Source organism: Juglans microcarpa x Juglans regia, chromosome 5D (assembly GCF_004785595.1).
Source record: "Juglans microcarpa x Juglans regia isolate MS1-56 chromosome 5D, Jm3101_v1.0, whole genome shotgun sequence".
NCBI classification, from domain to species: Eukaryota; Viridiplantae; Streptophyta; class Magnoliopsida; order Fagales; family Juglandaceae; genus Juglans; species Juglans microcarpa x Juglans regia.
In genome coordinates, this window is record NC_054602.1 from 4,069,788 (window position 1) to 4,088,594 (window position 18,807).

The window sequence follows — 18,807 nt, forward strand, 5'->3', positions numbered from 1 at the left end:
GTATTAAAATACTTGTAAAACCAACCAATCGGCCATCTCTTTGTAGTTTGGACTCTGAACTCTATAAACGGAAATAACTTTAGATTTTAAATTTCAATTTTATCCCATTGTATTTTCATCCCAAAGGAGAAAACCAGAATAGTTCACTGTCATTTTGGATGTAGACATGGATCAACTGGTGCAACAAGTCCCATTTTTGGAGCAGAATGATTTTCTGTATAGACTTCAAGCATAAACATGCAAAAAAAATTATTTTCATTTTTCATCAATTTATTATGCCTAGCCTTTTAACTAGAACAATTTTATATACTGCACAACTATCCTACTCTGTAAATGTGACACTTTTCATCACCTTGAATTATCTCTTATTTTTTCTGATAAGAATTATCTCTTATTATAGTGAGATATTAGAATTTTCCTTCTATGACTGTAGTAGATTGGACTCTTGGATGCAACATTTTCTCCCCTTGAAAGGCTGAAGCAACGATCATAGTCAACCAAAGTATTCATAAAGGACACATCACTACAAAAGTCCGAGGATCATATATGGTAACCCCAAAGTGTCAACAAAAGCACTCATCAAATTATACATAAAAAACGTTCTTTAACTTACATAGGGAGTCTAAAAAGTAGGCATCACCAAACACAATGGTAAGTAACATGCGACTCAGTGATTTCACCACCACCATATGTCACTTTCACCACCTGCCCCTTCTCAAGTCCGTAGTATCTCGTAATTGCGTCTTTTCGAAACATTCAAGGAAGCTAATGAAAGAAAAGAGAACCAAAACTAAGGTTAAAGATGACAGATTTAGATGAACAAAACATTATCAACAAAGCATCACTTTAATCACTAGGTAGCCTTGGCTACAAAGACTGAGGGCATGTTTGGCAACACTATTGTTCTCAGATATTATGAGACTATTTCGCTACTATGTACAGATATTGTGAGATATGCTTAGTATCCAAATGAGCCCTAAGTCGTCATTTAGCAAAGCATTTACACCAGAGGGAAATTAGCACCCATATTAATTGAATTGGCTCACCAACAACATTCAACACCTGAAGGCATAAGGTGAACCCCTTATCTTACTCTTCATTATTACCATTGGCAGAAGCACGGGCAGTATTAAGGAGAATGTAGCATCTGTATTTTGTCAGACTTGGAAGAAAGCTAAATGTTATCGCTTTTATCTCAAAACTGAGAAAGACCTTTTGGTAGAGTTAACAACAACTAATTTATTACAGGCAAATTTTACATGAAAAGGAAGAGATAAATAATATTAAAAGTATCTTTTCCCTGTGTGGCACCAGGCCAATAGCATTTTATACATACTTCATCTCATTGTTGTGACTTGCCATATAGCAACACTATCTGTCCTATCACCTATGCTTACCAAAAAGTGAAAACATCTGCGTACCATTACTATGTACTTCTGCACCATGAACCATATAATACCACATTACATGTGAAATATGCACTGCAGTTCAGTTTCATTGACATGCTCCCTTTCTGCAGACTTGCTGTAAATAAGAATATCGTAAAAAAAAGGTATAAATTTTCTTATAAAAGGTCGAAATATTCATGAGATTTTGGAAGGTGGGGGGAGCGTTGGTAAGCCTAAAGGGTTTCACTAGGAACTCATAGTATCCCTCATAAGTCCTAAAAGTAGTTTGTGGCACATCGTCGAGTTTAACCCGGATTTGGTGATGGTCGAATCTCAAATCTAGCTTTGAAAAGATGATTGAGTCTTACAACTCATCCATTAGTTCTTCTACCATCGGAATAGGGAATTTATCTTTAATGGTGACATTGTTCAAGCCCCTATAATTAACACACAATCGCCATGTCCCGTCTGCCTTTCTCACAAATAACATCAGGGAGGAGTAAGGACTTTGACTTGGTTTAATTACTCCTATTTTCAACAATTTTTGGACAATCTTCTCAATCTCATCCTTTTGGTAATAAGGATAACGGTAGGGTCGTATAGAGATGGGTTTGGACTCAAGTTATAGGTTGATAGCGTGGTCGTGGTAAAGGGAGGTGGAAGGCCTTTAGGTTCAGAAAATACATCATCAAACTGTTGTAACATATTTTGTATTGTGGTCAGAATCTCATTTCCAGCTTGTCGCCTAGTGGGAAGCTCTTCTTGCAATAGTTGCAAGATTATCCCCTTGCTTTCTAGTTTATTCTGCTTGTTTAGGGTTCCCTCTTCAATCATCCGAGCTGCTGTCAAACCATGTAATTTAGTCTCTTGTCCCCATAAGAAAACTGCATAGTAAGCTTTTGAAAATCCCACAACACCTGCCCTAACTCCCGAAGCCTTCAATCCCAAACACCATATCACAACCAGCTAACACCAACACTTGTAATTCTAAGGAAAAAAGAGTTCCTTAGATTACCACCTTCACTCCACTGCAACTTCTTTCACTTGGGATAATTTTTCCATTAGCAACTCTCACTTTTACAATGTTCTTGTCTTTCAATGGGAGGTTGGTTCTTTTGAGTATGGCGGGATCCAAGAAGCTATGGGTGGAGCCCGTGTCAATGAGTATAGTCACTCATTGAGTGCCAATTCTCCTTTTCACTTTCATTTGGGTTTGATTTATTTTGTGAATGGTAAAGTTTAGTTTGTGTTTGAAATTCTCAGTTGGTTGGTGTGGATCTTTTAAAATTCCTGAGTCTGGTGATCAAGTTAGGTTGGATCTTGGGTGTTTTTTAGAGATGTTTAATTTTTCTTCTTGGATCTTTGCTAAACTGAAAGCAGAGGTAAGATTGGTGGGATTAAACATTCTCATTGTTAACCGAATCTCGTCCTTAACCCACTCAAAAAATAGTTGAGTTTATAAGCATCAGACAACCCAGGTAATCTGTTTGACAGTGTCTCAAACTTGGCTTGGTAATCTTCCATAGTACCCCGACTGTCTCAACCTAGTGAATAGGGTCATCATAAGCATTTGGACCGAACCTAATACGCAAAGTCTTCGTAAAGGCATCCCAATTTGGGATTTGGCCACTGTCTTCCATATGTTGGAACCAAATTAATGCCCTACCTTCCATATGAAAGGAGGCCAACCATACACTTTGTTGTGGAATAGTGTTATAAAAAATAAAAAAGTGATTAGCCTTGTAAATCCAACTTGAAAGGTCATCTCCACTGAAAAGTGGAAGTCAAGGCTCACTGTTCTTGGTTGAATCTCACCCATATGCGTGTTGTGCAGGTGCTGTTGTTGTTGATGTGGATGGGTTTGCTACTGTTGCTGAAATGGTGGCTGAGAATAGGTATGCTACTGCTGTTGCAAGTGCTGTTGCAATTGTAGGGATCCCGATTCATCCCTTGGTGGGGCCCCGTCAGAAGACTCGGTATTAGGGTTGCTGTTAGTATTTCTTCTCTGCATTTCTACAGTGAGGATGGTCAGCTGTTGTACTATGGCCTCATGTTGTCTCTTGAGAGTTGCCATGGCGCTGTCCAAATGAGAAAAACCTAGCATCAGTAGACTTTTTTAATTCTTGGTATTGGGAATCCATTGCTTTTTTTAGGACATTGAGCTCATCTTGTAGCTGATTCAATTTAGTTCCTTCTGCCATTGTTTCTTCATAGGACAAATCTCTGGATACCACTCGTTACACACCTATTTGGATTCACATTGAAAATAACTCACTTCGAGGGGAGCACCTCTAGATAAAAGGAAGATGAGAAGAGAATAGAGAGAAAAGGGAAAATTAGGTTTTGATTACCTTTCAGATGCCTTACAATATTTCCCATTTCATTACATGTACTCAGAACTGAAAAAGTCATGGGCCTACTACTAGACCCGAATAAAAGACTATACTAATGGACTATTGACAAGAATTAAACAACAACTGCTAAATGATGGATGATGGCCCACACGACCCACGACTTAACTAAGGACTCTTAACTAAGCCCTTACAAATAACCCAACCCGTGACTAACTCAATAACCCAACCCATTTACTTACTAAGTACCACTCCAGTTCAACACTTTCGTTCACACACAATCCTCACTTCACTTCAAACACTTTACTTCACACACGTGCACTGGGGTTCCTTCATCCCCAACGTCCAGCCCCTTCCGTTGACAGAGCCTCTCCTCTAGGGTTCCGCCAGCCTTGTTACAATATGGATCAATGCATTTTGGAGTCGCCGGAAAATCGACAAGAAATATTGGAAAAAACGTTTGGAGCATGAATACACGGTAACAAATTTTACTGTTCATGCATTGTTGTATGATCAGTACGAAAAAAATATTGCTATGTTCGATGCACCAATATTCCAGGTTTGATTCGTGCTTATAGCAAGACTCTATGTTATATCGAAAATGATGCACAATTCTTTTCGTAACCATTTACGTACACAATGTATTTTAAATGTGAGATATTTTTATAAAATAATTTATAAAAATGATATAATTTTATAAAATTAATTTCATTTAAAACACATATCATATATATATATATATACACACTGCAGAGTTTATATCTAATAAGTACGTCGGAGGAATTACTTTTTGTTTTTGTAAGAAGGGCCCAATTATTCTTTGCAATGGCGGCTTGATCTTTGGGGCCGAAGGTGTCGGAGTTGTCTCTATTTATTTAATTATTTCTTATAATACTAAACCTCTAATACTTCTAAATTCTGATTCGAGCGAGGGAATGATGAATTGATCACCAGAAACTGATATATTTATATATAAATATATATTATATTATATTATCATCAGCCTGGATAGGGTAGAAATCAGTCTGGTCCAATAATGAATCGAAACTTTCGGTTAATTATTTTTTTTATCGGATCAGACTGAACAACCATACGACCAAACCGGATCGGTAGCTATCGGTCAGGTTGGTTCCGTCCAATTATTTTATTATTTTGTTTCATTTTTTTCAAATAAATTAATAAAAAAATTATTTAAATTACTAAAATTAAATTTAAGTAAATTATTATTGTGGATTATGTAACTAACTCATTAAAAAATATTTAAATATAATTATATTTATGATATTGATAGTTACTACTTACTAAATTAGACTTTACTTTTTAATATGCATAATTATTAATAATGTCATACATTTTAGATATGGTTAATTAATATCAAATAATTTCATTATACATAGATTATTCTTGCTTGCTTGCAACTTAGGTATTTAAAAAAAATTACCTAATTACTTTAATTAAGTGTAAATAGTACAGTATGCATGAATGTATGATATATTAATTATTTACATATAATGACATAAATTATCACATGATTTATGATTTATTATTAATTGATAACATATATTATTTTATATTTTATATGTTCAATGATAATAAATTAAATGAAAATCACATCATTAACTTATATAATTACTATATAAAAATAATATATTAAATTATTTTAAATATTTTAAATATATGTAGTTTGGTCCAGTCTGATCCAAAATTTATAGACCCCAAGACCAGACCGAACTTCTTTGATCCACAATTTGTGGAATCGAAACCGACCAGTATAGCTTTCGATCCAGTCCGGACTGAAATTTTTGGTCCAGTCGATTTTTCTGGTTCAGACTAAAAACTATACACCCCTACCATTTAGTGAAAATCTTACATATATAAGAAGAACTTCTCATTATCAATTTTTATTTATTTTTTAAATGCACATACATGACTTGATTATTCTTCATTTTCAATGGGTAGACTAGCGGGATATATATATTGAAAATGATATTATGCTCCATGAGTTTGCTTTCTTAATTTGACTGCTCATGTATTTTATTTAATTTTTAATATTTTTTTACTTAATGTTTAAGGAAACGACTATTAGTGTATTGGTGTTTTGTTATTTTTTAAAAATGTTTAAACATGTTTAAAAAATGTTTGAAATAAAAAACACAAAAAAATTTTAATTTCCACTAGGGGGCACACCAAGTGGGCAAACTTGGGTGGCATAATAGCACTATCCAATATGTAAAGTAAGAAAAATGCATGATTTGTTCAAGCCAAATACAAGCCATTGTGAAAAGGAAAACACTATTCCCACATACTGAAAATATTTTAATTTTTTATTTTAATTTTTTTTTACTTAATGATTAAGTAAGTGCTTTTAAATGAATATGTGATTTTTTAAAAAATATCTAAATAGTTTTAAAAATGGTGAAAGAAAAAGTAAAAAAAAAAAAAAGTGTTTGAGTGCTAGGTAAAGAATTTTGGTAGGGACGTAGCAACGTACTTGTAAAAAAGTAGATCTCACTTAAAAAAAAGTGTAAAAAAAATTATTTTTTATTAATAAGACCCACTTTTTTACAGAGAAAGTAACTTGTTTGGGATCATGGATAACTTATAGGTCTCGTTTGTTTTCACGATTCCTCTCAATTTATTTCATCTCATTTTATCATTATAATTTTTTTAAATTTTCACACAAAATAAAATAAATAGTTCAATTTTTTCAAATTTCAAAATAAAAATAATATTAAAAAAATATATTTTAACAATATTTTATTCAACTTTTAACATTAATATCAATAATTTTATTTTATCTCATCTAATCAGCAAAAACAAACAGGCCTTAGTTAAACATACTATTTAATAGACAAGGAAGAGTACTCTTGTTATATTATCTTTAATAAATATAATGTTTACATACATAATATAACAAGCCCATGCCTGTGTGAGTTTCAAAAAAAAAAACATGCTAGTGTGCACGGGACTTAATTATTATAGCGAATTATTTTAGATTTCAAAACAGTACTGCAAACGACATGCACAGGTCGTCGCAGGATGTAATTCAAAACGGCTACGTGAACTCGGACTTCGTAATTTTTTTTAAAAATATATTTATAATTTAAAGAGAAACAAATATAATACGTAGATCTTGCATGTAGATTTAAATTATAAGATCTATCAATTTTATTTATGCCTCTCCAAATTATCATAAAAATTATATTCATCCATGCTGCATGGAACTGAACTCGCGTCTAGCGCCGAACTCGGGGTCGGGAATTACCTCTGTCTTCTTTGATTGCGAACCAAGTCTGTATGAAAGTTAGGCCGAGTACTATTATGGCGGCCGAAAAAGCCAGAAACGTCCAGGGGCTTCTGAAATGTTCGTTAAGGGCTTCAGCAATCCAGGTCTTCCACTTAGTATCGTAGTGTCTCTGAATGGCATCTTTGACTTTGGCATATGCTTCGGGGTCAGGAACCAAGTCGGTGCCAATCTCATTGAAGAGTTGAGCCACTTCTTTGTCGCTGCCGAGTTGGTTCTGGAGTACGCCCGAATTCCTCAACTCCATTACGTCGTTGGTGTTATCAATGAGTGAATCCAGGAATGATATGTAAGAGGTGATCTCGAACTCATTGTAGAAATCCGGACACATCTCGTAGGCTATCAAATTCAAGAACTTGGGTCCCGTTGAGTCATCGACTATAATTGGAGAAAGCCGGAGGTAGAACTTGAGTCCTTCATCAAAAGTTATTGATGTCAAGGAACCATTTCTTTTCCTGGGCGGCCTCACATGGATTCCTGCTGCTCTAAGCTCCTCCACGTTGCGATAGTACGACCGCAATTTACCGCTCCTTGAGCTCTTTTTTGGTAGTCCCTTTTGCTCAGGAGTCCGATCCCTTTCTTGTCGTGCAGCAGCGCCGTCTTGATCTTCTTTAATTGTGTCGTCCCTTCCTTTCTCGTCGCCAGGAGTACTTCTTTTGGGTTTGGCGCCTATGATTATCGTCCGGAGGAGATCGAGAAGATGGTTCGGATCCCTTTCCGTAGTCCCTTCCTCCTCGCACAGCACCCCCTTACTCTTGTTTTTGTCGTCCCTTTTGTTTTCTTCGCCAGCGTCGGGACCATGACTTTTGCGTTTGCCTAGGAATGCCCACCGGAGAGGCATCCTCGTTTCCGCAGTCCCTTGACTCCCTTCCTCCTCTGGCTGCGAGGTCTGCATAAGCATGAAGTTTTTGATGGAATTCTCCAATTCATCTTTCTTTGCGCTGGAATTCATCAAATCCACAAGGAGTTGATAAGGAAGTTGATTCTCCAACAAGAACAAATCCTGTGTCCCAAAGGCCATCAGATCGTTTTTCATTTTCCAATCTGTGCATGCATTGCTAACAGTACAATGAATGGACTGTAATATTGCACACCCGTCCACAAACAGCATCCAGGCGAGGGCCTGATCATCATACTTCTTGGTCACCTCCTCGTCGAAGCACTTCCTCAGTTGCTCGATGTTCTTCTCAACAATGTCGTACAAAATCTCATCCTTTGTATCACTGTCTTGGACGAAGCACTTTGCCATTCTAAGCTTGTACGCCTCTGCTGGCTTGTATTTTGGCGTATCATGATGGATAGGACCGAGTGCTACAATCCTTGGCTTAAAATACTTGTCGAAATGTTTGTGATCTTGCAGCAACAGTGGAACCTTTTGTATTCTTGGTGTAGCCTTTTGACCTCCATTGGGATGATGATCTCCTGCTTCCCTCAGTTTCTCAAACCTCTTTTTTTTCAGCTCGCAGGCTTCCTCTCTTTGTTCAATAACTTCAATGACCCGCCTCTGTTGGCAGGAAATGTCACGGCCCCTGCTTGTTTCACCAGCTTCGGTTCTGACAACATCAGCCTTTCTCGACAGTAACTCCTCCACGGATATCACATGCTCCCTGGTTCCGGCCATGGCGTACTTGTGAGCGTAGGTGCTGCACCCAAGCAAGTGAGATATTTGCTAGATATTTGGTACCATTAAAGTTCAGGTAATGAAGTACTTTATACTAGGCTGAGGACAAAAAATAAAATTACGCTTAACCCCTTACAGTGTGTTTTCAAAACCATCAATTAGTGTTTGCATGGGATCTAATTATAAAAGTTCGAGATATCGATTGCAATCCAGACTGCCTTTACAGCTTAAATTCCCATTGATTTATTTATGAGAAATGATAGACTTACTTCTAGATATAACAATGTGTCTACAATGTAATAAAATAATATTCCTTTAACTTTTATTTTTATTTTTACTTTTGATTTGATGGGTTTAAATTTAATAAAAAAATTATTATTATATTTAAAACTGTTTATAAATTATGAATAGATTGTAAGCCTATCACTACTATTTATTTATTTATTTATTACTAGATAGCTAATTAGAACACTAGTACTGAACTCAACAAACTAAATTTTGACTAATATTTAGTTAGGTTACACAATAATCTACTATAATGAACTCAACAAATAAACAGTAATTATAGTCCAAGATCATCTCCCTGGCCAAATCTAGCAACCCCTTGGGTTAGCTAAATATTATTTTCAGACTAAATAATTTATCTTCCCGCTGCCTGCTGCACTCCCGCATAAGAAGAGAAAGTAAAGAAAAGTTGTGCAAATGTTGGCTGCTGCAATCCTATTGCTTGCAGCTTTCCTCTCTTTCAGTTGAACAAAACCCAAGCGCCACCGAAAGATAGCCGTTGAACTCCAGCAGCTACAACAGTCGAACGCCGTTGACTCCCGTAGTCGCTGTCGTAAGCCACACCGAACTCCATTTTTCTTTTTTCAATTTTTTTTCCTGGGATTGCCCACCGTAAGTCCGTCGACTCCATTTTGGCATTTGAAATATGGCCTTCACGGAGTCTCATTTGGGTTTATGGCCATGCGTCTCAAATGTAAAGAACATATACTAATATGATTGGAGATGATTTTTAATAAATGATTTGAAAATTTTAGAAAGTTTAGGACTTTTTTTTTTTAAATGGAGAAAGAATGTAGCCGTTGGTAAAAATCAATATTTAAAAAATAATGATAATAGATTTAAAGAGTTTGTTATTTAATATTATTAAAAAATGATTAGTTAAAGTTATAAAAATAAATTTACTGTCATGGCTCCGCCCGTCATCGTACGTGCATCCTTTCCTTGTGAAATTAAGAAGAAAAACATTTTACAGTACGATAAGACACTTATGGAATTTCTTTTTCTTTTATATAATATTGTCATGACAGAATATGATCCAGAAGTTTCATTTGCCCAACTAGCTGCAAGCTGCATGAAATCAAGTGATCTTTATTACCACAGCAAGTTTAGCATTAATGAATCCTAGCTTTATTATTGCATCAAGCAGAATCAAGCATACATCTCGTACTTAAAACTGGCCGGGTGCTATAGTTACATATTCGTACGTACTAATTAATTAATATTCTAATTAGTCCGGGTTTCTTTACGCTAGCTAGTCCGATCGTTGTTGAGAGACATTAGACCGATTTGTTTCAAAGTATCTATAATAGTGGGAAACGTGTCCTAGACGTACTTGAGGAATAAAACCCGAATAATCGGACACACCCTCCTTGACATAATTAGTAGGCCGACTCACTCGTATCGTTGCTCTCAATTAATTAAGGTTACGTCTAGGTTGTGAGGTGATCTCATATAATTTATAAATAAAAAAAATTATAAAGAAAAAATAATAATAATAAAATATTAAATAATAATAAAATATCGTGAAAAGTACTAAAATTGTTGATGCGTAAAAAATGCACAAAAGACCTGAAGGGGAGAAAGAATCATTTCCGACCCGCTATAACGATTCAGGTCTCGATCAATGTGGTCTGGTGCCCCTGGAAGTGGTCCGGTGCAGCCGTACAATGTCGGTGCATACATCTATGGCGGTGTACAGAAAACAAATGCAGGAAAAGTAAGAAATTGAGACACGGAAATTTACGTAGTTCGGCATAATGTCTACGTCCACAGACGTTTGGGAGGAGAAATTCACCATAATATACTTGTTTACAGTCTCTCATAGCTCTCATTTCTCACTGTACAATAGAGATCTTAAATATTTTTACTGGAGAAGACCCCATCGCTGGAGCTCCCCTTTGAGAGGTTGAATAAGAAGTTGAAGTCGTCTGGCAGCTTGCTATTCATATGACCCTCTTCTCGTGTGCGCCTAGGTAGTGGTAAGGGATGTTCGCTTTGCATGTTTGACAACTTCTCTTTTTCCCACTTTCTCCTAACACTGCCCCTTGCCTCCTGACACTGTCCCCTTGCCTCTGGACACATTCTTCTCCCTTACCTTCCTGCTTTTCCTCTTTTGTCTCCTAGTGGTGGCCTGGTGGGCTGCACCTCGTCTTGGGCCTGGATATTTTGTCCCTTACAATTGCTGGCAATTCTTAAGGTCGATTCGCTCTAAAAGAACGCCTTGAGAATCTTCAAGATAAAATATGAGATGGAGATGAGATGCTAAAATTCGTAAAGAAATAAATTTCAGGAGTTGGTTCCTAGTTTCTGTTTCACTCACATTAAATGTTAAAGATTTCTGAACTCAAGAATAGGTGGGAGGTGTACTCGACTCATAAGATGACATGGCGAAGGGCATATTCAACCGCAGAGCTCAGACGTGCGAGAAATGTGCTCGACTGCGTAAAATGCAAGCGCGGAGCTCGAACGTGCGAGAGATGTGCTCAACCACATAATATGCGAGCACAGAACTCGAATGTGGTAGGAGATGTGCTCGACTGTGTAAAATGTGAGCGTGGAGCTCATCTTGGCGAGATAAGCGGAAGTCTGGCTCAACTGCATAAGGTGCGAGAGCGGAGCTAGTCTGGGCGGGATATGCGGGAGGCCGACTCGACTGCATAAAATGCGAGGGTCAAGAAGTCAAGCGACTCGCCCGTCCGTTGGTCGCCTAGGAGGTTGGGTGGTCCTCCACCTTTCCCTTTTATTGACTCATTTTCGAAGATAACTTGGGAGAGGCAGTTGTGGAATAAGTGTAAACACGACATTTGCTGAAGGATATGTCATCTCAGGAGTAATGTCGGGCAACCAAAAGACTAGATTCGTACTTTGTCGTGAGGCAGGTCAGGCCGCCCTAAGGCTAGACCCACCTATTGACCCTCGACGGGAAGGTAAGTAGGAGTTGTTTGACAGTGTTGAATTGTCTTGCTGAAGTGTGGCGAAGGTCTGAGGCGGTTGTTGTGGCATGGGTCTGAGGCGGTTGTTGTGGCATGAGTGTAACACTCGGCGTTTGCTAAGGAAAAGGGTTGTGCTGGCGTTGCTACCTAGGGGAGAGTCAAAGGATTTGTCTTGTTGCACGAAGGTCAGCAAGTCAATAGATTTGTGTTCGAGGGGCCGTCTGGGCAAGTCCTGGGATTGGTGCCCCAGCTGACTTCGTGGCGAGTCAAGGGACTTAACTTGTAGCACGAAGGTGGCAAGTCAAGGGACTAGTGTCCGAGGGGCCGTCTGGGCAAGTCCTCGGACTGGTGCTTGGCCTGACTTCGTGGCAAATCAAGGTACTCGACTTGTAGCACAAATGTCAGCAAGTTAAGGGACTTGTGTCCTAGTGGCCATCTGGGCAAGTCCTGGGACTAATGTCTAGCCTAAACTTCGCGGTGAATCTAGGGACTCGGCTTGGTGGCACAAACGTCGGCAAGTCAAGGGACTTGTGTTCGACTAATAGTGGGTAAGCCCTAGGGCTCTAGCCCAACCAATACATCGTGGTGAGGTGGCACGGAGGTCAGCAAGTCAAGGGACTTGTGTCTGACAAGTCGTGTGGGCGAGCCTTAGGGCTCTAGCCTGACCCATACATCGTGGCGAGTTAAGGAACCCGGCTTGGCTGGTGCGAGGATCAACAAGTCAAGGGACTTGTGTGCGAGTGTCGTGGCGAGTTATAGAACTCGGCTTTGCTGGCGTGAGGGTCGACAAGTTGAGGGACTTGTGTATGACTATTGAATCGCGGCAAGTCAAGGGACTTGGCTTATAGTGCGAATGTCGGTAAGTCAAGAGACTTGTGTCCAAGTGGCCATCTGGGCAAGCCCTAGGACTAGTGCCCGGCCTAAAATTCACGGAGAGTCTAGGGGCTTGATTTGGCTACATAAAGGTCAGCAAGTTAAGGGACTTGTGTGTGACTGGTCGTGTGGGCGAGCCCTAGGGCTCTAGCTCAAACAATGTATCGTGGCTAGGTGGCACTAAGGTTAGCAAGTCAATGGACTTGGGTTCGACCAATTGTGTGGGCGAGCCCTGAGACTCTAGCCTAAGCAATGCATTATGGCGAGTCAAAAGACTTGGCTTTGCTGTCACGGCGAGTCAGGGGACTTGACTTGGCCGACGAAGATGATTGGCCGTGCTAAAAAAAATCAACTCGGTTAGCATAAATGACTCAAATCACAAAGTGAGGTGGAAAATCTGAATTGCTCTACTGGAATGTGGCGAAGGTTGGAGATGTGCCAGTGAGGCCTGTGGGTTGTCATGTTTCAGCGATGAAGAAGATTTGGGTGTTTGTGGTGCCAAACAATTTATTTGAAGAGTATTGGTTGCTGTAGTCGATCATTACTTGATTGAAATCGGCCAAGCAGACTTGGGCGAGCAAGTTGGTGGAGCATGCTGAGCGAGCAAGTTGGTAGAGCACGTTGCATGGGCCGCTGAAGTTAGGGTTGTTCCTTATTCTCCATTACGTGTATCGTGGGCGAGTGAAACACTGGGTTGTTCCTTGTTTTCCATCACGTGTAAGGTGCATGGCTCATGCATGGTGCACATTCCACATGCGTAGTACATGCTTAAACATTGGTTGTTAGCTATCGGAAAGTTGCCCGTCAAGTGAGGTGACCATCCCCGCATGCGCATTAGTGCTAAACAATTTGTCCTGACGGAATTATTTTGGGATGTCTAGGAGATGCCCGAGGGGGGCTACGTAGCTGGTGTTCTGCACCACAGGAAGCAGTTTTGTTAGTATGAATAAAATTCATACAAATTTTAAGAGAGACAAACTAGAGAGTTTTAGTTGCCATAATTGATTTTTGCTTGACAAAAAATTGCCCGCAGTTGGTCGCAATTTCTTTGCCTTCCTCTCTCTTTGTTTTCTTTCCTTTTTTTTTTTTTTTTATTAGGAACCCGTGTAGCACCATATAACTCTCTCGGGCAACAAGCCTTGACCACGTGGGTGATTGTGCAATGTGTGGCCCAATGAGTCTTGTGCAACCGAGGAACTATACCTAAGCAAGTGGGTCACTTGCAACCGAATAATTGTCCCTAGCAAGTGAGTCTCGTGCATCCTAGGTACTGTCCTGAGTAAGCAAGTCCCGTGCAGCAAAGGGACCATCTCAAGCAGGTGAGTCTTGTGCATCCGAGGGGTTGTCCCAAGCAAGTGAGTCATGCACAGCCAGGGACTGAGGAGGGTCATGACAATGCTAGCCGCGGAGCAAGTGGGAGGGGGCCTGCCGGGTGCATGACATCGTGCACCTGTTGCCTCTTGCAGCACAAGGCATGCACGTCCTCCACTGATGGGGGACGTTTGGACGGGGAAAGAAACTGCCGGCAGGCCACGTGGTGGTTGTCGGCTGGTTCAGTTCATGGGGCTCACGCTGTGAGCCTCTCAGGTGCACGTTGTCGTGCACCTGTTAGGCGCACCGTGCTTGGTCCCCTGCAGCGAGTATGAACCAGTCGGATACAAAACCCTCTGGTGGCCCAAGTGGTGGCTGCGATCGGGAAAATCGTACAATTTCAATTTGATGAAACCATGTGTTATGGCTCGAATCCAAAGTCAATCCCATTTCCGATAGGAACAGTTGAAAATTGAATCCAATGTTTTCCATTATTTTTGTACCCGTAATAGTGCGAAAAGAAAGAAGGCCAATAAGGACTCTGAGCCTACAGCAGCCTCTCGTTAGTACTTAGTACTGTGCATTGCATTGTGCATTCCATGCACAGTCTGGACATGCATGGCAACGGGCACTAGTGCACAGTGCTCGCCCGTTTGTGCATGTGCTTAGGTATTGTGCATGTAGGTGCAAAGTGTTTTGTGTGGTGCTGTGCAATTAAGTGCACAGTATTTGCCCGCCAATGCATGTGTTATGTGCATGTATCTCGTGCATAAAATACACACCCCACTAGTCAGGGATATGAGTTACGTGGTCACTTGAGCCACGATGCCATGTTCAGGCACTTAAGTGCACATTATCAGTAATTACATGGGCGAGAAATAGTTTACTCATCCGATTTTTACGATGATATCATTAATAAAAATAAAAGTAGAGGAACTGGGAATATTTATCTCGAGGAAGCTTCATTTGTTCATTTAGAGATTATTTTGTGCATCAAAAAATCATCATTCTCTCACCTCTAGCTTAGAAAGTGAATCAAATCACACAGACGGCACCAACTATTGATGTATAAAAAATTGCACGTCAGACCAGAAAGGGAGAAATAATCATTTCCGGCCTGCTAGGACAATTCGGGCCTCGATCGGTGTGGTTTGATGTCCCCGACAGTGGTCCGGTGCGGCCATTCGGTGTCGGTGCATACATTTATGACGGTGTATAGGAAAGTAAGAGATTGAGACACAGAGATTTACGAAGTTCGGCATAATGCTTACGTCCACGGGCGTTTGGGGACGAGAAATATACTATAATATGTTTATTTATAGTTTCTCATAGCTTCTCATTTCTCACTATACAATAGAGATCTTGAATATATTTGCTGGAGAAGACCCTTCGCTGGAGCTCCCTTTCGAGAGGTTGAAGAAGAAGTCGAAGTCGTCTGGCCGCTTGCTTTTTATCTGACAATCTTCTCGCGTGCTTCTCGGTAGTGGTGAGGGTTGTCTGCTTTGCGTGTTTGACCACCTTTCCATTTCTCACTTTCGCCTAACACTGTCTCTTGCTTCCTGACACTGTTCCCCTTGCCTCCAGACAACTCTTCTCCCTTACCTTCCTGTTTTTTCTTTTTTATGTTCTAGTGATGGCCTAGTGGGCCAGGCTTAGATATTTTGTCCCTTGCAAAAACATTAATGAATGGGGACGATTTTCATTTTGTTGCAGCGTTTCTGGATTCTGAAAGTTTTTGTCGTGCGTTGATGGTTCTCATCTAAATTTAAAATTATTTGCAGCACATTCATTCCCCATAATTTGAACAAAAGAACATTTCAAAAAATGATTTTTTTTTAAGATCATGAAAAGAAAAGAAAAGAGAACGTCGGTTATATGTACGATATCTTCAAGATAATTAGTTTCATTGATAGGATCATCACTACTTGCTTGTATTAATAGGAGAATATCGAGGTTATAAGTTGGTAACAAACAAACACCATGCACCTCGACCTACGAGACCTGCATGCACATGCAAGAGTTCAGAAACTTAAGGATTACACCTCATTAATTCACCACATGGACTACTTTGCCTGTGCTTATTATTGTGTATAAGAACCTCGATCGTATGATCACTACTAGTACTTTGGAGAACTTGATTTAAAGAGAAATGATATTTACTGAATGTACAAGGGTTGTGTATTTTTCTTTTAAAAGTGAATAAGTATGTGATTACATAAAAAAAAAAAAAAATAATAATAATAATAATAATTTTTTAATAATAGACTTTATTATTTTTTAAAATAAGTACACAATACTTATACAATCTATGACTATATCTTGCAATATTATTCTGAGTGAAATGATAGAATTGTTGATACCCTTTCTTCTGCGTACAATAAACTAATACTAATTCCGATTTCCGAGTGCTTGGCCAGTCAAATAAATTGCTATAATATATCTCTATATATATATATATATATATTTATAAGTATGTCAAAATGTTCAGGGAAATTAACCATGCACTTGCATCAATCCCAATAATATACGTACCTAAGCATACCATCAATATTGGAGATATTTAATTTCTTTAACTCGTCAGTAAAACTAATGAGATACAGTACTCATAAAAGATATGCAAGAGAAATTTGTAGATGACTTAATACCATAAATTAGTGTTTTAAATTTCGTACCGTATTGACTGGTACGGTCGAAATTTTTTGTACCAACCGTCTAGCCGGTACAGGTACTATACGCGTTTCATACCAGCCAAAATACTGGCCGGTATATACCGGCCTAGATTTCGGCCTGTGTTTTTTTTTTTCATTTTTTCAAACTTCAAGCATATTTTTTAACTTCAAATTCAGACTAGACTATTTATAATTTATATATATTTATATATAATTTATTTATATATAGACTATTATTTTGAAATATAATTTTTATATATATTTATATATATAATTTATTTATATATCGACTATCCCGAAACGTTATCCCGGAACGCTATTTCAAAACGGTATCGGTATCGAAATATTTCATTCCAGTGCCTTGACCGGTACGGCGTCCGGTACGGTATTCAAAACATTGTCATAAACTACTTATATGTCCCATCTGGTCCAACCACAAGTACATGATCAAGTTTGAGTTTGATATTTATAGATTTGAGTCAAAATAAGTTGACCCGTAAGACACGATTTATAAACAAGTCATTGATGGGTCAACCCATTTAGCACGAAACTAACCCGTTATGATCCAATTAGATTTTTACGCATAATCACAATTTTATTATTATTGGATTATAATATTGATGTTTTTTAATATACTTATATTTTTATTGTTAAGTTTGTAATTCTAAACTTATATTCATATTTGTTAATATCGAAATTGTAAACTATCATGTGCCAGCCCCACACTCTCCAATATCTCCCTAATCCTTGCAGCTACAACAACCACATCAAAACGACATAGTTTGATGAGACTATAATCCAAAAAAGGAAACTACTTAAAGTATTACAAATTTCCTACATTTCGGCTACAAATTGACATAACTATTAGAGAAATTATATTTGAAGTTCTCAAGCGTCGCATAATTTTTTTGAAAAAAAAAATACGGAATTCATATTAAAAATACTAATTTTTTAATATAATAGTAAATCTCATTCTTTTTTAAAACGACTGTGCACCCTATAATTATATATAACATTACTCTAATTTTAAATTTTATTGTTTATACTTGATACCACGATTGTTAACCAGATTTGAAGTATGGACCAACATCAGTTAATAACATTTGTATAGCAAGCATAGTAAAATTAGTAGAATTGTAGTAAATTAATTATAAAATTTGGTTCAGCTAATATTTCAATAGAACTACAGAAACCAAGATTGTAAATCATCATCAATTCTATGAATGCAACAAGCAACTTCGTCAAACAGTAGGACCTGAGAGCTGTATTCCGCGACTTTTTGCCTAAAATCCTTAGCGACAATGTCTGCAGCTTTTTCCTTCGCTTCGGAAACGGATAGGAGATTGCAAATAGGCGATGATTCTCGGGATGTATTCGATATCGAGGACTTCTTCACTAGCATCTCTGAATAGAGCGGCGAGCCATTTCCGAACATCCAAAATCCAGGACGCATCGGAACCACTCTTCGCTTCAATCACCGGAGGATCATTCATCCTCTTTCGCTTTTTGTCTTTCTCCGCAATTCTCTTTGGTAAATTACCAAAGTTATAAAGGAAGAGAATGAAGGATCCGATATACACTTATGAGGACACATTCAGATCAATTTTACAAAAAAAAAAAAAAAAAATCCAAAATTGAAAGGGAAAAAAAAATTTTCGTAGAGAAAATTAACGGTAAGAAAGAAGACGAGAGTACATTCTCACTTTCTCAAGGAGATAACGGAGGTGATTTTGACTCGGTGAGTGGTCAGTTACAACTTCCAGAGGAAGATAATAAGGGTGTGTGTGGATGTTGAAATGAGTTGAGTTGAGTTGAGTTGTGATGATAAAATATTATTTTTTAATATTATTATTATTTTAAAATTTAAAAAAGTTGAATTGTTTATTATATTTTGTATTGAGATTTGAAAAAGTTGTAATGATGAGTTGATATGAGTTGAGGTAAGTTTGGTAACCAAACGCACCCTAAAAGTTATAATTGTGTTAGTTCAAAGAAAAATTATACTCATTATTTTCACATCACACACTAAATATAATTTTTTTTTCTTTTATTTTTTTTTTCTCTTACTAAAC

General features: G+C 38.1%; 1 protein-coding gene across 1 annotated transcript; it reads right to left on the reverse strand.

Annotated features, from left to right (window-relative positions):
* Positions 1–6,975: 6,975 nt before the first annotated feature.
* LOC121264779 (UPF0481 protein At3g47200-like) lies at positions 6,976–8,664 on the reverse strand. Its single transcript, XM_041168078.1, has one exon. The coding sequence runs from the start codon at positions 8,662–8,664 to the stop codon at positions 6,976–6,978; it is 1,689 nt and encodes a 562-aa protein (XP_041024012.1).
* Between the last annotated feature and the right edge of the window lie 10,143 nt (positions 8,665–18,807).